The sequence below is a fragment of the Ambystoma mexicanum genome, chromosome 6q, assembly GCF_040938575.1.
Source record: "Ambystoma mexicanum isolate Mex_15411 chromosome 6q, UKY_AmexF1_1, whole genome shotgun sequence".
Lineage (NCBI taxonomy): Eukaryota > Metazoa > Chordata > Amphibia > Caudata > Ambystomatidae > Ambystoma > Ambystoma mexicanum.
The window spans coordinates 229,931,391-229,947,370 of record NC_090937.1 but is presented as its reverse complement, the minus strand read 5'-3'; the positions used below and the strand labels follow the sequence as shown (position 1 = coordinate 229,947,370).

Sequence of the window (15,980 nt, the reverse complement as noted above, 5' to 3'; positions counted from 1 at the left end):
CTATAGGGCCAGTACCCTTGGTGGTCAACCTTATCCCCAAGGATGGTAGTTCCTCCCCATGAGGTCCTCCCACATTATACCACCCCTGGGGGGACTATTGGGTAGCAGCCACACCTACCTAGCCTCATGAGAAAGGGGCTACCCCTGGGGAGAAGTGGCAACACCTAGTGATTCATCACACATCCTATATATATATCTGGAATGAGCGTTTGAAAAAAAGGAACTGAGGTTCCAGGCCATGGTGCACCATACATGTAAGCTGGATGCCGTTACTTCTAGAGCAAAGGAGGTGTCCATTAAAGAGGGTTGACGTTGAAGTACACCTCGCCCCTTGCTAGTGAACATTTTTCAGTACCACCTGTTGCTGTCTATGAAGTATCTAAGATGAGAAATCTGTGGGAAGACACTACCTATTAGAAAGGCTTAATTCACAAGGGTGGATTTGGGTTTCCTGACAAAAGAGGTTACCATCATTCCTTCACCTGGCAATAATGCCACTTTTGATTTGCGCATTACAAGGGACAGTGTTCGGGGAAGGTTGACGTAGAAAAGCGATGTATGTTCATGTAAGTGTGATTTTTGCACAACCTTCTGGTGAGGGCTGTGTAACCCTCTAATCTAATGGTAGAAGAGTTGGGTGCCACCCCCAAAAGGAAAGACCAAACTTTCTTAAGGCAATCCTAGCAGAGCAATCAGGCTTAACTTCTGGAGGGACGAGGGCTAGCCGGGAGGTAAAATTATTCACAATAGTCACCACAAAAGAACAAGCCCGACAGGAATACTGAAGATTATACACTTGTATTACAAGGTCACACATGATATAATATATAGGCTAAGGAAAATAAGTACTCAGGTAAAACATAACACACAGTAGTGTATAGTATAAATATATATAAAAAAGTGCATAGCCAGTTATTGTCTAAATCACTCTTTACCATTAATGCAAGCTACATACCTGATGGCAAAATCTCCTCGCCCACTCGCATAGTCGAGGAGATTTCGTGAGGGACATTTGTATGGTACTTAACTTTGCTGGTGAGTGCAGGGATGTTTGAAAGTTTTATTTGACATTTACTACAAACAAACTTTCACTGTGCGTGGCTGGCCTCTGGGTGGCAGAATTGCATCTGATATGAATTGTGCTTATAGTGACATTTAAAAGAAAGCACTGGTAACACGTTCGAAGGGGCAAATGCATTTTGCTTTGGTTGCGTAGGTAAATATAGGAATTTGTCCTGCAGAGCTAGTTTGAGTTTTAAGAATTTACGAGGCCTGTATAAACATAGGGCTCATTTGCACATTGCTTTCTCCACATTCTTGGGAGAGCACTCAGTTTTACGCATGCATTACATTTTCATGCAAGGGTTAAACCAAAGGATTCCAATGGAATACACTTTGGATTAGCACCTGCTAAAGACAAGGCAGATTCAACTGGAATCTATTATAAAATGCCCCCGACAAAGCCTACTTTGCAGGCAGCATTTTATCTCTCATAAAGCAGAGAGTAAAGACATTTCGCCTTCATTTACTCTTCACAATTACACTCTGCTTTCTGAGTGCAGAAAAATGCGTAAGTGCGAATGTTGATGTTCCTCTGCATGAAATTAGGATTTTTTACAAAATGACCCACTCCAGACTTTCATATCAGAGTAAAGAGTAGACCCCTAGGCAATACACCCCAGCATCATGATTAGGATCTAAGGAGCCACACAGAGCTTGGTCAGATATTTCCTGCTACACTCTAAATAAAAGCCCAGCTCATAGTAATACTTGAACCTAAGAAGTAAGGAAACACAATGTCCAACACACCCAGGAGGACTAACAAAGGCCATGATCTTAGGAGGGCAAGAGTGACAGCACACATCAATAAACTTTAAATCCTGAGGCAGAGGGTGCAGTACATTGATGTATATATCCCTTATTAAGCAGGGCTAGTCTCTAAAACATCCAGAAATCAGAGAAGTATTCAGCCCCCAGTGTAAAGCAGTGGAGAACCGTGGTTAGTGGGACCTGTAGAAGAACCAGGTGACCACAGAACATCAGCACCCTGGGGGTGAGTGTCTTCAATAATCCGGCCACTCAAAGTCCAAAGTTAGGTACTTATGGTGTTTGCTTCCAGAAAGTTGGTCCCAGAAGATATAACAACCCAGTAGCTTTGAATCCTCTTTTGCAGGGTGGGATGAAGGATCCTGTCACCCAGGTACTACAACCCTGATCCAGCGACAACCCCAATGCCCCGAAATAAGAACAAACATCCTTCGCAGATGTGGGATTCACTATCCGGAATCGAAATCCGTGACAGAGATGGATCCAGGAGAGTGGAGGAAACTGCACATGGCAGACTCCAGCCACACAGCAGGCACATGTGGATGGTGCATAAGTAAAATGGCCCCTGCAGCAGGGTAACAGCGTTAGTGACCCATGAAGGGCTAGAGAAGCAAATCTGCTGGGGCGTTGGTGTCCCAACAATCATCCAGGCAGTATCAGCTTCCAGCACCAAGACTTGAGACCCTGGTAGTAAAAGTCAGGAAACAGCAGTTAAACAGACCGGAAAATAGGCCCAGAATGGAAGGCCTGCTGAAGCAGATGAGGAAGGACAAGCAGCAGGATGAGGAAGACCCAGGAAGTAAGCCTAGCACACGGCCATGCAAACCAGAGCACATGCAATGAGTTGGGGTCCCATAAAATGACACAACAGAACATGCAAAAACTGAATTCTGCGCTAACAGCTCCCAGACTGCCAGAACACATAGCGCTGCTGAAACATGAATGCACAAAACAAAAAAGTGGCATTTTCAGAGCAAGTATGCTTGTCAATATGAAATGTATGCAACCCGTAAAATGTGACATGAAGGCACTGAACCGTGTATCATTATGGGTGCAATGCAGTATAAAGAACCACCAACCACTACTATTCCGGTGTATCTAGCTTGAAAGGGGGTGCCTTTGTAATTCTGCCCCAACCACCAGAGAAGCATTACATTTGACCCTATATACATAGAATTCCCTAAGGATGTCCGTTTAGCAGCTTCTCCTCTCAACTCCATCAAATCTAAAATGCTAGCTAAATTGGTACCTCAGACCATAATGGAGTGATGGTTGTCACAGCCACTTTACCTAAACATCCAAATTCCGAGGCTGGCCAATATGGCTCAGGCTTCAAATACTTTAATGTAAGGATGAGTGTTGCAAAAAATGAAATAACCACCAATCCAGTGAGCATTAATTACTTACTGAAGTAAGCATACAACCATTTTATCACAGGATGTCTATAAAATACAAAAATGTCTGTGCTCTCGTCCTTATGTACCCAAAGTGCTTTTCGATTTTCTGCAAAGCAGTCGGGCGCCCTCTTTACTGCTGTATGTCCCCTTTCCCTTCAGCAATTTTAGGACCACAATATGGGTTACGTGTCTGTCCATCTTGGAATGATAACCTTTAGGAAACCAAATTAAATGGATATTCTAGGCTTTCATAATGTACTTTGCTCAGTCGATCAAGTGAAAAGTACCTCAGATACAGCTAGTTCTATATTAAACGAAGGACTGGCAGGCTGGATCTGAACCATACAGCATCAAGAGAAGACATGAACACTGACGTGAACATAGACTATGCGTTTCATAACTAGTTCTTACAGCACGACATGTTGACAAAGAGTGGATATACAGTGCCAGAATCCCATGAGCATTGCCATCATCTTTTGAAGTTTCTCCTTTGACTCTGGCATAGCCATGGATACTAGCGAATGGAGAGTAGTGAGCTTCAAAGTCAGTGTTCCTTACATCACGTGTAACCTTAAACATGGTATCATGAATCAAACATCATCATGCTTTCAAGAGTGGTCTTGTCCCTAAGAGGCAATGCCTCCTGTGAGTAAGACAGACTGATAGGCTCGATGTCAGGAAGGCCACTCTGGTCTCTCGAGCCTGCTTCCTATCCAAGGTGTTACATGCTCTTAACTTCTTCCAGAGCATCGAAAATCTGGACTAAATAAAAATCCTCCATGCTTTGATGGTTTCTGAGCTTTAGTGAGAGGGTCCCTCTATCACTATGTCCAACTTAATGCCTTGAGGCACCTTCGTCAACTTTAGCAAGAAGAACTCTAGAAAGTGCTGCATGCCATCACCCTTCATTCCTTTCAGAACAACAAATGTTTCTATGTTCTAGCTCTTGGGTTTATCATGCCAGCATTCCACCTCAGATTTAAGTTTCTTGATTTCCTTCCACTAAGTCACCAAAGTGAACAACTTTCTACTTCCTGCAAAAGTTAGTCATTGTCGGTCATGTGTATTATTTGATTGAGTTCACTAGGAAACTGTTAAGGCACTGACTTAAATCTTTAAGCAAAGTACACAGTCATTGAAGCTTTCTCGGGACATCTCACATCGTTGGCTTGACAGAGTACCTATAGACAATGGAACAAAATGCTATCCTATGTGATGCTGGAGAGCAGTCTACCTGCCAGTGGGAAGTGTTGGGGTGAAGACAAACAGTTATTTTTTTTAAAAACATTTCTATTGATTTCCTGTGATACAGTAGTACAAGATAAAAATTCATTGGAATACAAATTCATTAAAACGATACATCTAGGGATTCAATTCTGAATACATCTGTCAATCAAGAAGACAACCAAATAGAACAAATCATTGTATTACATACCGAGAACCCTCGCACTTAACACACTTTTGCCTTATAATTGAAAGTGCAAAATAGACCCTGTGCACCTTATTTATACCAGCCTGCTCACAAATATTTATCCGCTCACAGAGGTTATCCAACTAACAACTATTGATCAGTGTACAGATAGAAGTTGGGGGGTCGGAGAGAGGAGGAAAGCAAAGCGGGGCAGACAACACCTCCATTTCCCTGTGCGTTCTTACTATACTCGTCTAGCCATAGCCTCACTCTACTGTGCACCCAGCTCCCCCATCTACCCTCCCCATCCCCCAGCACCAAGTGTCCCTGTCCCAACAATCTTCCTTTCATGGGAATAAATTATCCAATGAAGCATCAACAATGCAAAGCTTTGTGCCATAATAGCAATAACCCTGGCCCGTACCTGACATATCAATAGCCATCACCAATGATCAGTCCAATAAACCAAACAGATAACACATTACTTGCAGGACCAGACGAGACAGGATAGGATGCACACTGATACAGGGTAAGGGGGACCGAAAAGGATACAGGGGATTAGGAGGGAGGTGTTGTGGAGCACATACACACTAAGCAGTGGCCCCGTGGTCTCTCTGAGCGTCTGTAGGTAGAGAGATCTCTTTAGGGGGATAGAGGGAGCAGGGATAGAGCCATGCGTCCATACCATCCCACCACTTGTCACCTGGTATTTAGACTCTGCTCTAGATGTTGCCTGGGGGACAGACTCATTTAGTCACTTGGGGATTTTCTGATCAACAATGTTTCCATACGGTGAGTGTATGCAATCAGGTTCCACCAATGCATTTCAGACAACGTGGACAGTTTCTTCCAATTCGACGTTATGCATTTGAAAGGCAATGAGGGCATCCAATAACTTCCCTTCGGTTTGCCAACAGCAAAACGATAGAGGCAGACTTCCCATGAGTACGGCCGCTGTGGAAAATGGTACCCCAATGTTGCAAAAGCGGGGGATCCACAGCCAGACATCTGCCCAAAAACCCCTTGAGAATTTGGACCAGAACAGCATGTGCGGCAGTGGGCCCCTCTCATCTTGGCACGACCAGCAAAGAGATCTGTCCCCACGCTTCCCCACTTTGACCATGCGCTGGTGTGAAAAGAGCTTTATTATAAATCATGTAAAGCGCCAGGGTCATGGAGGCCGTAAGTGAGGTGTGCCACGGGTTCTCTGGAATTGAAACTCCAATTGAGCATCCCATGCATGTGGAGTATTCCTATTGGGGTTTGTCTCCCTCCCCTAATAAGAGCTACATATATACCCGACGCTTTACTCGGTGGATTCTTCAAAGCCCTCCAACTCCCTACGTATCCCACATCTGCCTCCGCTATACATCTAGCAAGGCGAGTATAATGTAAGAATTTGCCGGCCTGCAGACCAAAAGCCTCCTGGAGCAGATAAGGGACAAATGCCAGAGGGCGACCATACCTGCTGTAAGTATAATATACCACTCCTCTTCCAATCAGCGCAGCTGACAAATGTATACATTAGCCCCATCTTCGAATTGTGCCAGAGTGGCCACTCACCAAGAGGGATTGGCTCACCATCCAAATGCGCACCCCACACTTGCAATGCATCACATGAGAAACGTATTGGGCCAACCCCTTGTAGGGACGATTTGGCCGTATTCGTGGAATGTCACAAATCCTAAAGGGATAAGCAAGGATGTGTCTTGGTGAAGCCAAGCCGGCGCTGCTCCCAATCCAAATCTGCATACTACCCCACACCCTGGTTAATTCCAAATGCCATCAGATATTTCCTAAAATGTGGAACTTTCACTTCCCCTTGGGAGGGTGTAAATGAAGTCTGTTAGAGGCTATCCTATCCCTTTTCCCCTTCCATGAGAACTTAAACAATGCCCTGTATATATCTTCAAAGAAGGAAGAAGGCCAGTGGAGGGGTAACATCACAAGACTGTACACCCTCACCGGAGAGATAGACATCATGATTGTCTCAAGGCATCCCCACAAGGTGAGCAGTTTTGGGGACCATTTGCATAGTAAGCCCTTAGTTTTAATCCTTTCACAGTTTAGCCTTTGGGAGTCCGCAAGATGGTTAGAGAATACAATACCCAGATATTTTATGGTATCCTTCTTCCACTAAAGACTAAAACCTTCGATATACGAACTGAAACATAACTTGTTTAGGGGCATCAACTCCATTTTGTCTAGGTTAAGTTTAAAACCGGATACCCTGGAATAAGTTTCTCTCTTGCAAGAAAGGGGGGTGAGATGATTCGGGATCCTCTAGATAACCCAGGATAACATCAGTGTACACTAATACTTTAACTTTACAGCTCGGGGAACCCACCCCCTTGATAGCATTATTCTCACGGATGCGCTGTAGCAGATGTTCCAAGGCTAGGACAAAGACCAGTGGGGAAAGGGAGCACCCTGTCTGTGTGCCTAAACAAGGGGAAGTAATGAGAGAAAGCCCCATTCACATAGACTGTGGTCTTAGGATGTTTATAAAGCATCATGACCATTGAAATTACCCTGGGCCCGAAACCATGCCATTGTAACACCCTCTTTAAGAACTCCCTGCCCCACCCTATCAAAAGCTTTCTCAGTGTCTAAGGTGGCCGCAACCAATGGCCTAGCTGCCTTTTCACCCAATTGCATTTTATTGTAGAGAAGGCAGGTGTTTGATTCTGCAAGCCTGCCCTTAACAAAACCCATATGATCCTTGTGGATTAAACTGGGAATGATGGGGTCCAACCTCATGGCCAGTCCTTTTGCATAAATATTTGCCTCCTTGCTAATCAACGATATAGGCCTATAATTCTTCACCTCCTGACTATCTTTCCCGGGTATGGGGATAACACGAATCATGTCCTCGCCAAACATCCCAATAGGAGTGCCATCTCCCCCATAAAATGCAAAAAGGGACTGCAACCTGGGTGCTTGAACTTCTCTGAACGCACAATAGAAATAAAATGGCAGGCCATCAGGGCCCGGCACTCTACCCTCCTTCAACTTAAATATGGCTTTGGTAATTTCAGCTAAGGATATACCCCTTTCCAGCGCCTCATAAATCTATGGCGCAATTTGTTCTCTCCCGGGTCGGGGGTTTTCATCATTTAAAGCACCCACTGGGTTGAATTCTGGGCCACACAGAGATTCGTAGAAATTGGCAAAAGTTCTGGCAATCTCTTTATTGCTACACGCCAGGCTACCCTCCACTGTCACAGCTGCCACTTTATTATTTTGGCTATGAGCCGTGTGATATTTGCTAGCAAGGATCCAGGTTTGTTTGCGCCCCCCAAAAATGTGAAATTGTACCTCAGAAATAGACCAGAGGCCTGTCAGAACTACCTTTATTAAAGTGGCACTTTACTTTTATCAATTGTCACAGCACATGATCTGAGGGATCTTTCGCATATTGAAGATCCAACTTCTTGATCTCCTCAAACTTCTCTCACATGGCCAGGGACGCCTCCATGCTTTTCCCCGCCACGTAACCTAGTCTGCTTCCCCTTAGCAAGGCCTTGTATGCGTCCCATACTTCATGAGGGCTTATGCCTCCTACATCGTTGATCAGGAAAAAATCCCTTGTGAATTGGCAGACCATGCCTCTAAACCCAGGAGAACACAATAGATCAGTGTTAAGACACGACTTCCCACTCTTCGTCAAGATACTCTCCCAATCTAGGGTCATGGTTACCGGAAACATGGTCCGATATCACTATGGGTGACGTCTTCTCTGACCACTGTCTTCTCCAAACCTCTACTTAGGAAGGAGTAATCTATCCTCGAGTACGATTTTTGCATAGGTGAGTGAAACGTGTACTACAGCGCTGTGAGATTGCACATATCCACTAGATTGTTGTCCTGTATGCACTGTCAGAATGCCTTGAGCATATTTGAGGGCTTAAAACTGCATTGCGACTTCCTGTCCAAAATTGGGTCATACAGCAGATTACAGTCGCCTCCTATTATTAAATCTGGTACATTTAGGGATTGGCCCAAGGCGTTCACATTAAGCCAAAATTGCAGATCTATCTGATTAAAGGCATGGTCTAGTAAAAAATGTTATTTAAAAAATAGATAGGCAACATAAAAAAAAAATACTAGCATTCTCTTTTTTAAAACTTCCTATGTAAAATTATGAGCTATTCAAGCTCAAAATTCGCAAAAGCAAGCACATGGGCGCATCCATTTTGTGAAATGGATGCCCTCCTGTGCTGGCTTTTGCTTTTGCGGCACTAATGAAGGAAAAGCCAGCCAGCTGTAGTAAACAAAAGCTACCGCTGGGTGGCTTTCCCTTCATTAGTGCTGTACGCGGAGGACGGGGACCGGAGACCAGAGCAGGAAAGCTGCAGCTGAATCTCGGTAAGTGCTATTTATTTAAAAAAAATAAAATAAGCACTAGCTGCGGTTTTTTTTCTAAGTTTTCCGGGCTGGAGGAGGCCGGAAAACTTAGAAATAAAACCGCTGCTTTAAAAACGTTGTATTTATGTTTGCGGTCGCTTTTGAAGCGACCGCAAACATAAATACAACGTTATTGTTTTGGAAAAGGCTGCGGTTTCTCTTTCCAAGTTTCTCAGGCTCCTCCGGCTCGGAGTCCAGCCTAGAGAGATCCAGGGCTCTGGAGACGGTAAGCTTCTGGGGGAAGGAGAGGAAAGGAAGAATACCTCTGAGGAGGTGCAGCTGGTAGTGTGACTTTTTAGAGACGTCAGAGATGTGAGGAGAGAAGGAGAGTGTGGAGTCAAAGATGACCCCGAGGTTTTTAGCCTTGCAGGTGGGAGCAGGAAGAGAGCCAAGAGATGCCGGCCAGAGAGCTGCAGGGAAGGAGGGAGTGGGTGTGCCGATGAGTAGAATCTCAGTCTTACTGGCATTAAGGCAGAGGTCATTGGCGGCACACCACTCTTGGATAGCAAACAGACAGTCAGAGGCAGCCAGATTTAGATAGAGGCTGTTACAGCTTCTGGCGGAAGGAGAGGAAAGGAAGAATACCTCCGAGGAGGTGCAGCTGGCAGTGCCTCCACCCAACCTCACCACCCTCCGCTGCGTGGGGCAAAACGCAAACACATATCAAACACAACCCCATAATACTGAGGGCAAGTACGCCCCAGCAACAGAGGTGCCCAGGGGCGTGGGGCGAATGCACTGCAAGAGCTGCAGCGTCCCTGTGCCACTACAACAGAACAAAAAGATCATAACCAGAAGAGGCGCTAATGTCCCGCAGTCAGGAGCCTCCCCGCCGTAGAGGCCAAATCAACTCAAAGAGACCTCTCTTAACTGGATGAGGGCTCCTGCTCTGTCTCCATAGCGGTATTCAGAGGTGACCTGGATTTAACACAAGCTTCCTGATCACGCATCTGCGAGGTTGCAGATCCTAGTCCTCCAGGGTCAGGCCTTCTCATGGGACCCTTGTGGTGTCTGTAATGAGCCTAGCCTCCACCTCACGGTAAGGACCTTTAGTACTCTCCACAGCAGATGGACAGGCCCCACCTTGCTCGGAGGATGCAGGTGGTGCAATGTCCATGGGCCACACAGACGTCTCCTCCAAATCTCTCCACAGAGGCCGTGGATCCTCAAAGAACTTAGATGCACCTGCCTCCGTAGACAGCACCATTTCCGCTGGGTCCAAAAGACCATACCTCAACTCTCTTTGACGTAATTCAGGGCGGATTACGAGGAACTGTTTCCTTGTGGTTACCGTGCGCTTCGAGAAATCTTGAACGGTGTACACTTGATGACCCTCATAAACCAACTTGCCTGGTGTTTTTCTCAATGCCTCCACTATCTGAATCACCTGCGTGTGATGAACTAGGCACGCTATTAATGGTCTTGGTCTCTTACCACGAATATTCACTGACGTGACCACCCTATGGGCTCTTTGAATATCTAAGCGAGGTGTAAAAGTGAGACGAAGAAATTTGGGTAGCCACATCTCCAGCTGCTAGGGTCAGCACCTTCAGCCTTTTTCTGATATTGTTCCGCTGGTTCCTATCTTCCAGCTGCAAGCCCACTAACTCCTCGCACACTCTAACCTGGATGTGTTCTAAACCTTCCAACCTGTCCTCCACTGCAGATATTCTTTCTTCAGCATGCTCCATGTGTCCCACAAATGCCCCATGTCTCTTCCAATCGATTTCATTTAATCCTGGACGTCCTTGTTCTTTTGTCAGTTGAGGCGACTGTTTTCTGTATGGATGCCAGCTCCGCCATAATTATACTCAATTCTCCCTACAACGGCTCCATTGACAGTTTATGGGACCCTCTGACTTGGGGGGTATTAGGCTGCAATTTATTGCTGGTGTCAAACTTCAAGGACCTCTTGGAGGCCATACCGTCAGTTGTTTACTCAAAACCTTGGTGGGCATCACAACACTAGATTTAGCCTCCTTCCTCTGACATTTGTGCCCCACTGCTGGAAATACCGCTAAGCTCCTCCACTGATTCACAGGATACTTCAAATCAAGTACACGAGTTTTGAATCATTCATGCTCCATAGATGACAAGCAACTCCAAGATGGCTGTTTGCATTACTTGTGTGCACTCCAGCATAAACAGAGAGAAGGGACTTGGCAAACCTGTCCTCTGTCTGCCAACCGTCTCCTGAGGGGATCTCCATGAGCGCTATGGGGCCAGGCACTCACTGCCACAGAGAAATAACAGTGTGCCAGCTCCCACAACTCCCTCTTCATGTGCCGCCACGGCGGAAGTCAGCGGAGTTGTACGCCATTGTCCAGAGACTGCCCCTGCAACAACGAAGCATCCGCCCGCCTTACGGTGGAACGCTGTGGCCCTCTGGAGCAGCATCCCAGGTGACCCCTTGCCCAGCCCGAACCATAGTACTTTCAGGCCAGCGCGATCACCGTCGACTCAGAGCACCCGCAGCAATGATCCGGTGAGTCGGCATGCGGAACAGCTGCACTTTTGAAATTTAAAGTGGACACGGGACATGTAGCAATTTGTTTACGCAGCCGTCTTGTGGCCAGTCAGCCACACACCCACACCCCCACAGACTAAAAGTTCTGACTTATACTGAATCAGGCAAAGATGTAGCCTCATAAGTGGCAGGAATCTGTTGAGAGACACAACTGCTGTTTTATGTGAACACAATGTTTACATATATACACAAGAGGACACAAACTTGCTAGTTGGATGCTCTCCTACCACAATATGGCTTTTATTGAATCTTTTATATCTGTACTTTTCCAGAGACCAATCATAATTGAAAGTATGCTGTACACCAAAATAATTCTGACTAAAGCATTAATTCCATACTACTTTGTGCCATATTTATCATTGAAATCGACAATAATACCCTCAAAACCAAAAATACAATTTACTTTTTGAACCTGCTGTTGTTTGCCCCTGATGTAGGCAATAAAAAAAACAAATTATGTTCATTTTGATTAACAAACAGGGTGTACAGGAAACATTTATTCCAAGCGGCTAGTTACCTTGATCTTGGATTACACAATCTGTGGTTACTAGAGGAGGAACCTGGCCCCTCAGGTGTGTTGTGTAGACTTGCCCTCCTCTGCATGTTTTATCATTTTCGATAACTTGAATCTAAAACAAGAGCAATGAAAGACAATTAAACACTTTTGTCAAATTACCTTATAGTAAATGTCCCCATGACAATATTGTCTGTTTTTAATCTTTTCTTTTAAAGACCCTTCCTTTACACTCAGCCCAAACTCTCTTCTACCTGCAACACAGAGGGGGGTATTTTACAATCCACAGAAAACAAAAAGGGTAATTAAAACCAGGCATAAAAGTGATGTTGATTTCCGCCTTCCTTCAGCTCTGCCTGCCTTTTATTTATTTATTTATTTATTGAGCATTTGTTAGGCGCCAATACAACAGAACTGTGTTTCCAGGTGCAACAAGACAAATGGGGAGGGAACAGGGCACTAAATAACAATGGTAAAACAATAAATATACATCATTGGTCCTACTAGGCCTTGTGACATTCGGATGTGCAAGTGTGCAGTGGAAAGTGCAGAAGTTAGGGATGAGAGGGGGGAGCAAGGTCTGGATAAGTGCAGGTGGGAGTCCGGGAAGGAAGTGCAAATGGAGCACGGTAGGAGGCTACTGGCTAAGTTCTATGGCGGAGGAATCCCAGGCAGGATGCACTACCGCAAGGCAGGTGGCCCACAGGGGCAGTGTTGAGGGGAGTGGTGGGGGCTGCTGGTATTGACTGGGTAAGGGCCTGGAAACCTGTGGGATTCATAAAGGTCCAGGCCACCAGTCTCAGCGGCAGTGGGCCGATTAGCAGGGAAGGGAAAGAGAGAAAGAAGTAGAGAAAAGCAAGGTTTTGAGAAGTTTCCAGAATTTAAGGAGGTCCTGCTCAAGTCTGAGAGAGGCAGGGAGGCTGTTCCAGAGAGAGGCACCAGCCGAAGAGAGAGATCTGCCCCCCAGTCTCTGCTTAGAGAAGTGGTTAACAAGCAGAGAGTTGGATTTAGAGGAGAAGAGAGTTCTAGCAGGGAGGGATTTAGGGAGGGAAAGTTGGTGATAGCGTGGTCCCAGGCACCAGAAAGTCTTGTGAGTGATGCAGAGGATCTTGAATTTGATCTTCGCAGTCCCCGGGAGCCAGTGTAGAGATTTTAGGGCTGGAGAGATACCGTCCCTGGGCTTTAGGCCAAGGATAGATCTTGCAGCTCTGTTCTGGATCAGCTGAAGGGCGCAAAGGGGAAAAGGGGGAGATTGAGGAAGAGACTGTTGCAGTTGTCCAGCCTGCAGAGGACCAGAGCTCTGGAGACATTGAGCTTCTGGAGAAAGGTGAGCAAAGGGAGAATGCCTCTGAGGAGGTGCAGCTGGAAGTGGGCCTTCTTGGCAAGGGATGAAGGAGAGAGCAGAGTCAAAGATGACCCCAAGATTTTTGGCCTCACAGTATGATGAGAGTAGGAAGGAAACAGGGTGCAGGTGTCCCAATGAGAAGGATCTCAGTCTTACTGGCATTAAGGCAGAGATCGTTAGTCGCACACCATGCCTGGATGGCGGTCAGACAATTGGGGATGAGAGAAGAGAAAGAGGAGGTAGTTGAGGGAAGTTTGAAGGAGAGTTGAGTGTCATCAGCGTAACACTAGAAATGAGGAGAGAAGGATGAGTTGAGATGAGCAAGAGGGGCGAGATAGATATTAAAGAGCCGTGGCGAAAGGATACAGTACTGGGGGACACTGCAGGTCGAGAGTGAGGTGGAGGAGGGGAAAGGGCCCCGTTGCAACTGGGAAGGCGGTTAGTGAGGAAAGAGGTCAGCCAATCCAGTGCCTGACCTGGGATGCCGAAGCTATCACACAGCTGTTTCATGAGGATACAATGGTTTACCATGTCAAAGGCAGAGGATAGATCGAGGAGAATGAGAACAACAGGAGAGTTAGAGTCTAGATTTGCAAGCATGTCTTTACAGGTGTTCAGGAAAGCAGTTTCCATGCCTCTGGAGGCTCGGAATCCAGGTTGATGGTTATGGAGGCAACCAACAAGTTCAGTATGAAGGCTCAATTGGGGGAGGACCAACTTCTCCAAGAGTTTACCCAAGAAGCGGGTGGTGGAGAAGGAGCGATAGTTAGCCGGGCAGGAAGGGTCAGCAGACGGCTATCTTAGGAGAGCGTGCACAAGGGAGTGCTCGAGGGACAGGGGGAAAGAGCCAGTGGCGAAGGAGTGGTTACAGAAGTCGGCAAGAGCTGGGGCGAGAGAGATGTTGTCCTTAATGGTTCTAGACGAGCAGGGGAGCATCTGTTTGCATGAGACCTTCATAGAGCGGACCACTTTGGAGATCTCATCAGGTGCTACGGGTACGAAGGAGGAGAGTGCAGGGGTGAAAGGAGGGGGAGCCAAGGGAGGCAGGGGAGCAGGAGTGGAGATGGGGGTGGTGGAGAGTGAGGACAGGATGTCCCGAGTTTTAGAAATGGGAAGCCAAAGCGGTACAGAGTGCCTGGGAAGGAAGGAGAGAGGTGGAGACTGCAGTTGGATTGGCGAGTTACTTGCAGATTTTGAAAAGTTCACTCGTGTTATTATTGGCTCCAGAGAAGCGGGAGCTGACATGGGCCCTCTTCTTGAAGCGGATAGAAGAGCAATATTGCCTTTGGAGCAGGCGGCAGGCCCGTTTGTCGGAGGATGAACTAGATGTAACCACAAGTCTTTGATATGGTTATACGCTCAATATCTCAACATTCCTCTTTTCCGTACGTATATTTAATATTTCTTCTGGTTTGTGCACTGATGGGTTTGAAATGGTGGCACTTTTATTTCATGTTATTGGTGATACATATTTACTTATTTATATGTGGGATAAATGCTCTGGTAATGTGGTATTCATTGACTGCTATGTTTTGCACCTGTGTGCATACTTGACAACTTTGACTATGGACTTGATATTGCTTGTTTTAATTATTTTTTTTTGGTATTACTGTGACTTTAACTTGTGTAACTTATGACTATATACAGGCCCTGATGAAGGATTTAGTCCGAAATGCATTGGCCTATCCCAGAAAGCATTTGCATTAAGAGGAGATATTAATTGACAACAATTGCTTTTTTGTTCGAATAAATCGTATATATATAACACAAGCATTCTGCATCAGATTGTGTGTACCAGTGAGATTGATTTTCTGACTCACTTGAAATAAGCCACTTCTAAGTGGATATAGGAGTGCAGCCCGCACCGCTGGCCTCACGGCCAAGGTCTTTGAACATTGTCATTTTCAGTGCTACTCCACAGAGGCACTATTTACAGCGGGTTTGCACCCTGAACTTCAAGAATTTTTACTGAAATATTAAAGAAGATATCACGAAAGATTGGTCGTGCGTACTCACTTCAATCACCCAATATTGCATTCCTCATCCGTGGAATCCTTTTGAGTTACAGCACACCATAGTGAACATGTCATATGAAGACATTGAACACCTAACAGATAAAAGAGCGAAAACATTAGGCTTTACAGCCGATGAAGCAGATGCTATTCTGGGACTAATCAAGGACACCACACATACCAAGACAACTAATGACACAACAAGCAAAATTAAACAACTTGAATACTCAATACGAAAACTAATCAATAGAAAGCTAAATGCGATTACATTAGGCAGATACTACAAAGTACAACGGATCCCGAGAGGACTAAGAATTCCTTTACGCCCCACGTTATGTAAAGAGAGTAAGGAATTTGTGGATAAATGGGAACAGATACTCAATAAGTGTTCCCTCGACTTAATTTTGCTCACCATCAAAGAATTATCAGGTAATATCGAACTACTTGAAAGTGAGATTGAGAAATTGTCACAAGAGATCACCGAAGTAACTAATAGTGAATCTTTCGCAGAAATTCTGGCGGACATTAACACCAAATTGA

General features: G+C 45.6%; 1 protein-coding gene across 1 annotated transcript in view; it reads right to left on the bottom strand.

Moving 5' to 3' along the window:
• Positions 1–15,980, bottom strand: part of SEC24D (SEC24 homolog D, COPII coat complex component) — a 658,686-nt gene that overhangs the window by 393,737 nt on the left and 248,969 nt on the right. The window contains exon 7 of the mRNA XM_069630689.1: positions 12,087–12,198. Coding sequence (XP_069486790.1) covers positions 12,087–12,198 — 112 coding nt within the window. The remainder of the gene's footprint in view (positions 1–12,086; positions 12,199–15,980) is intronic.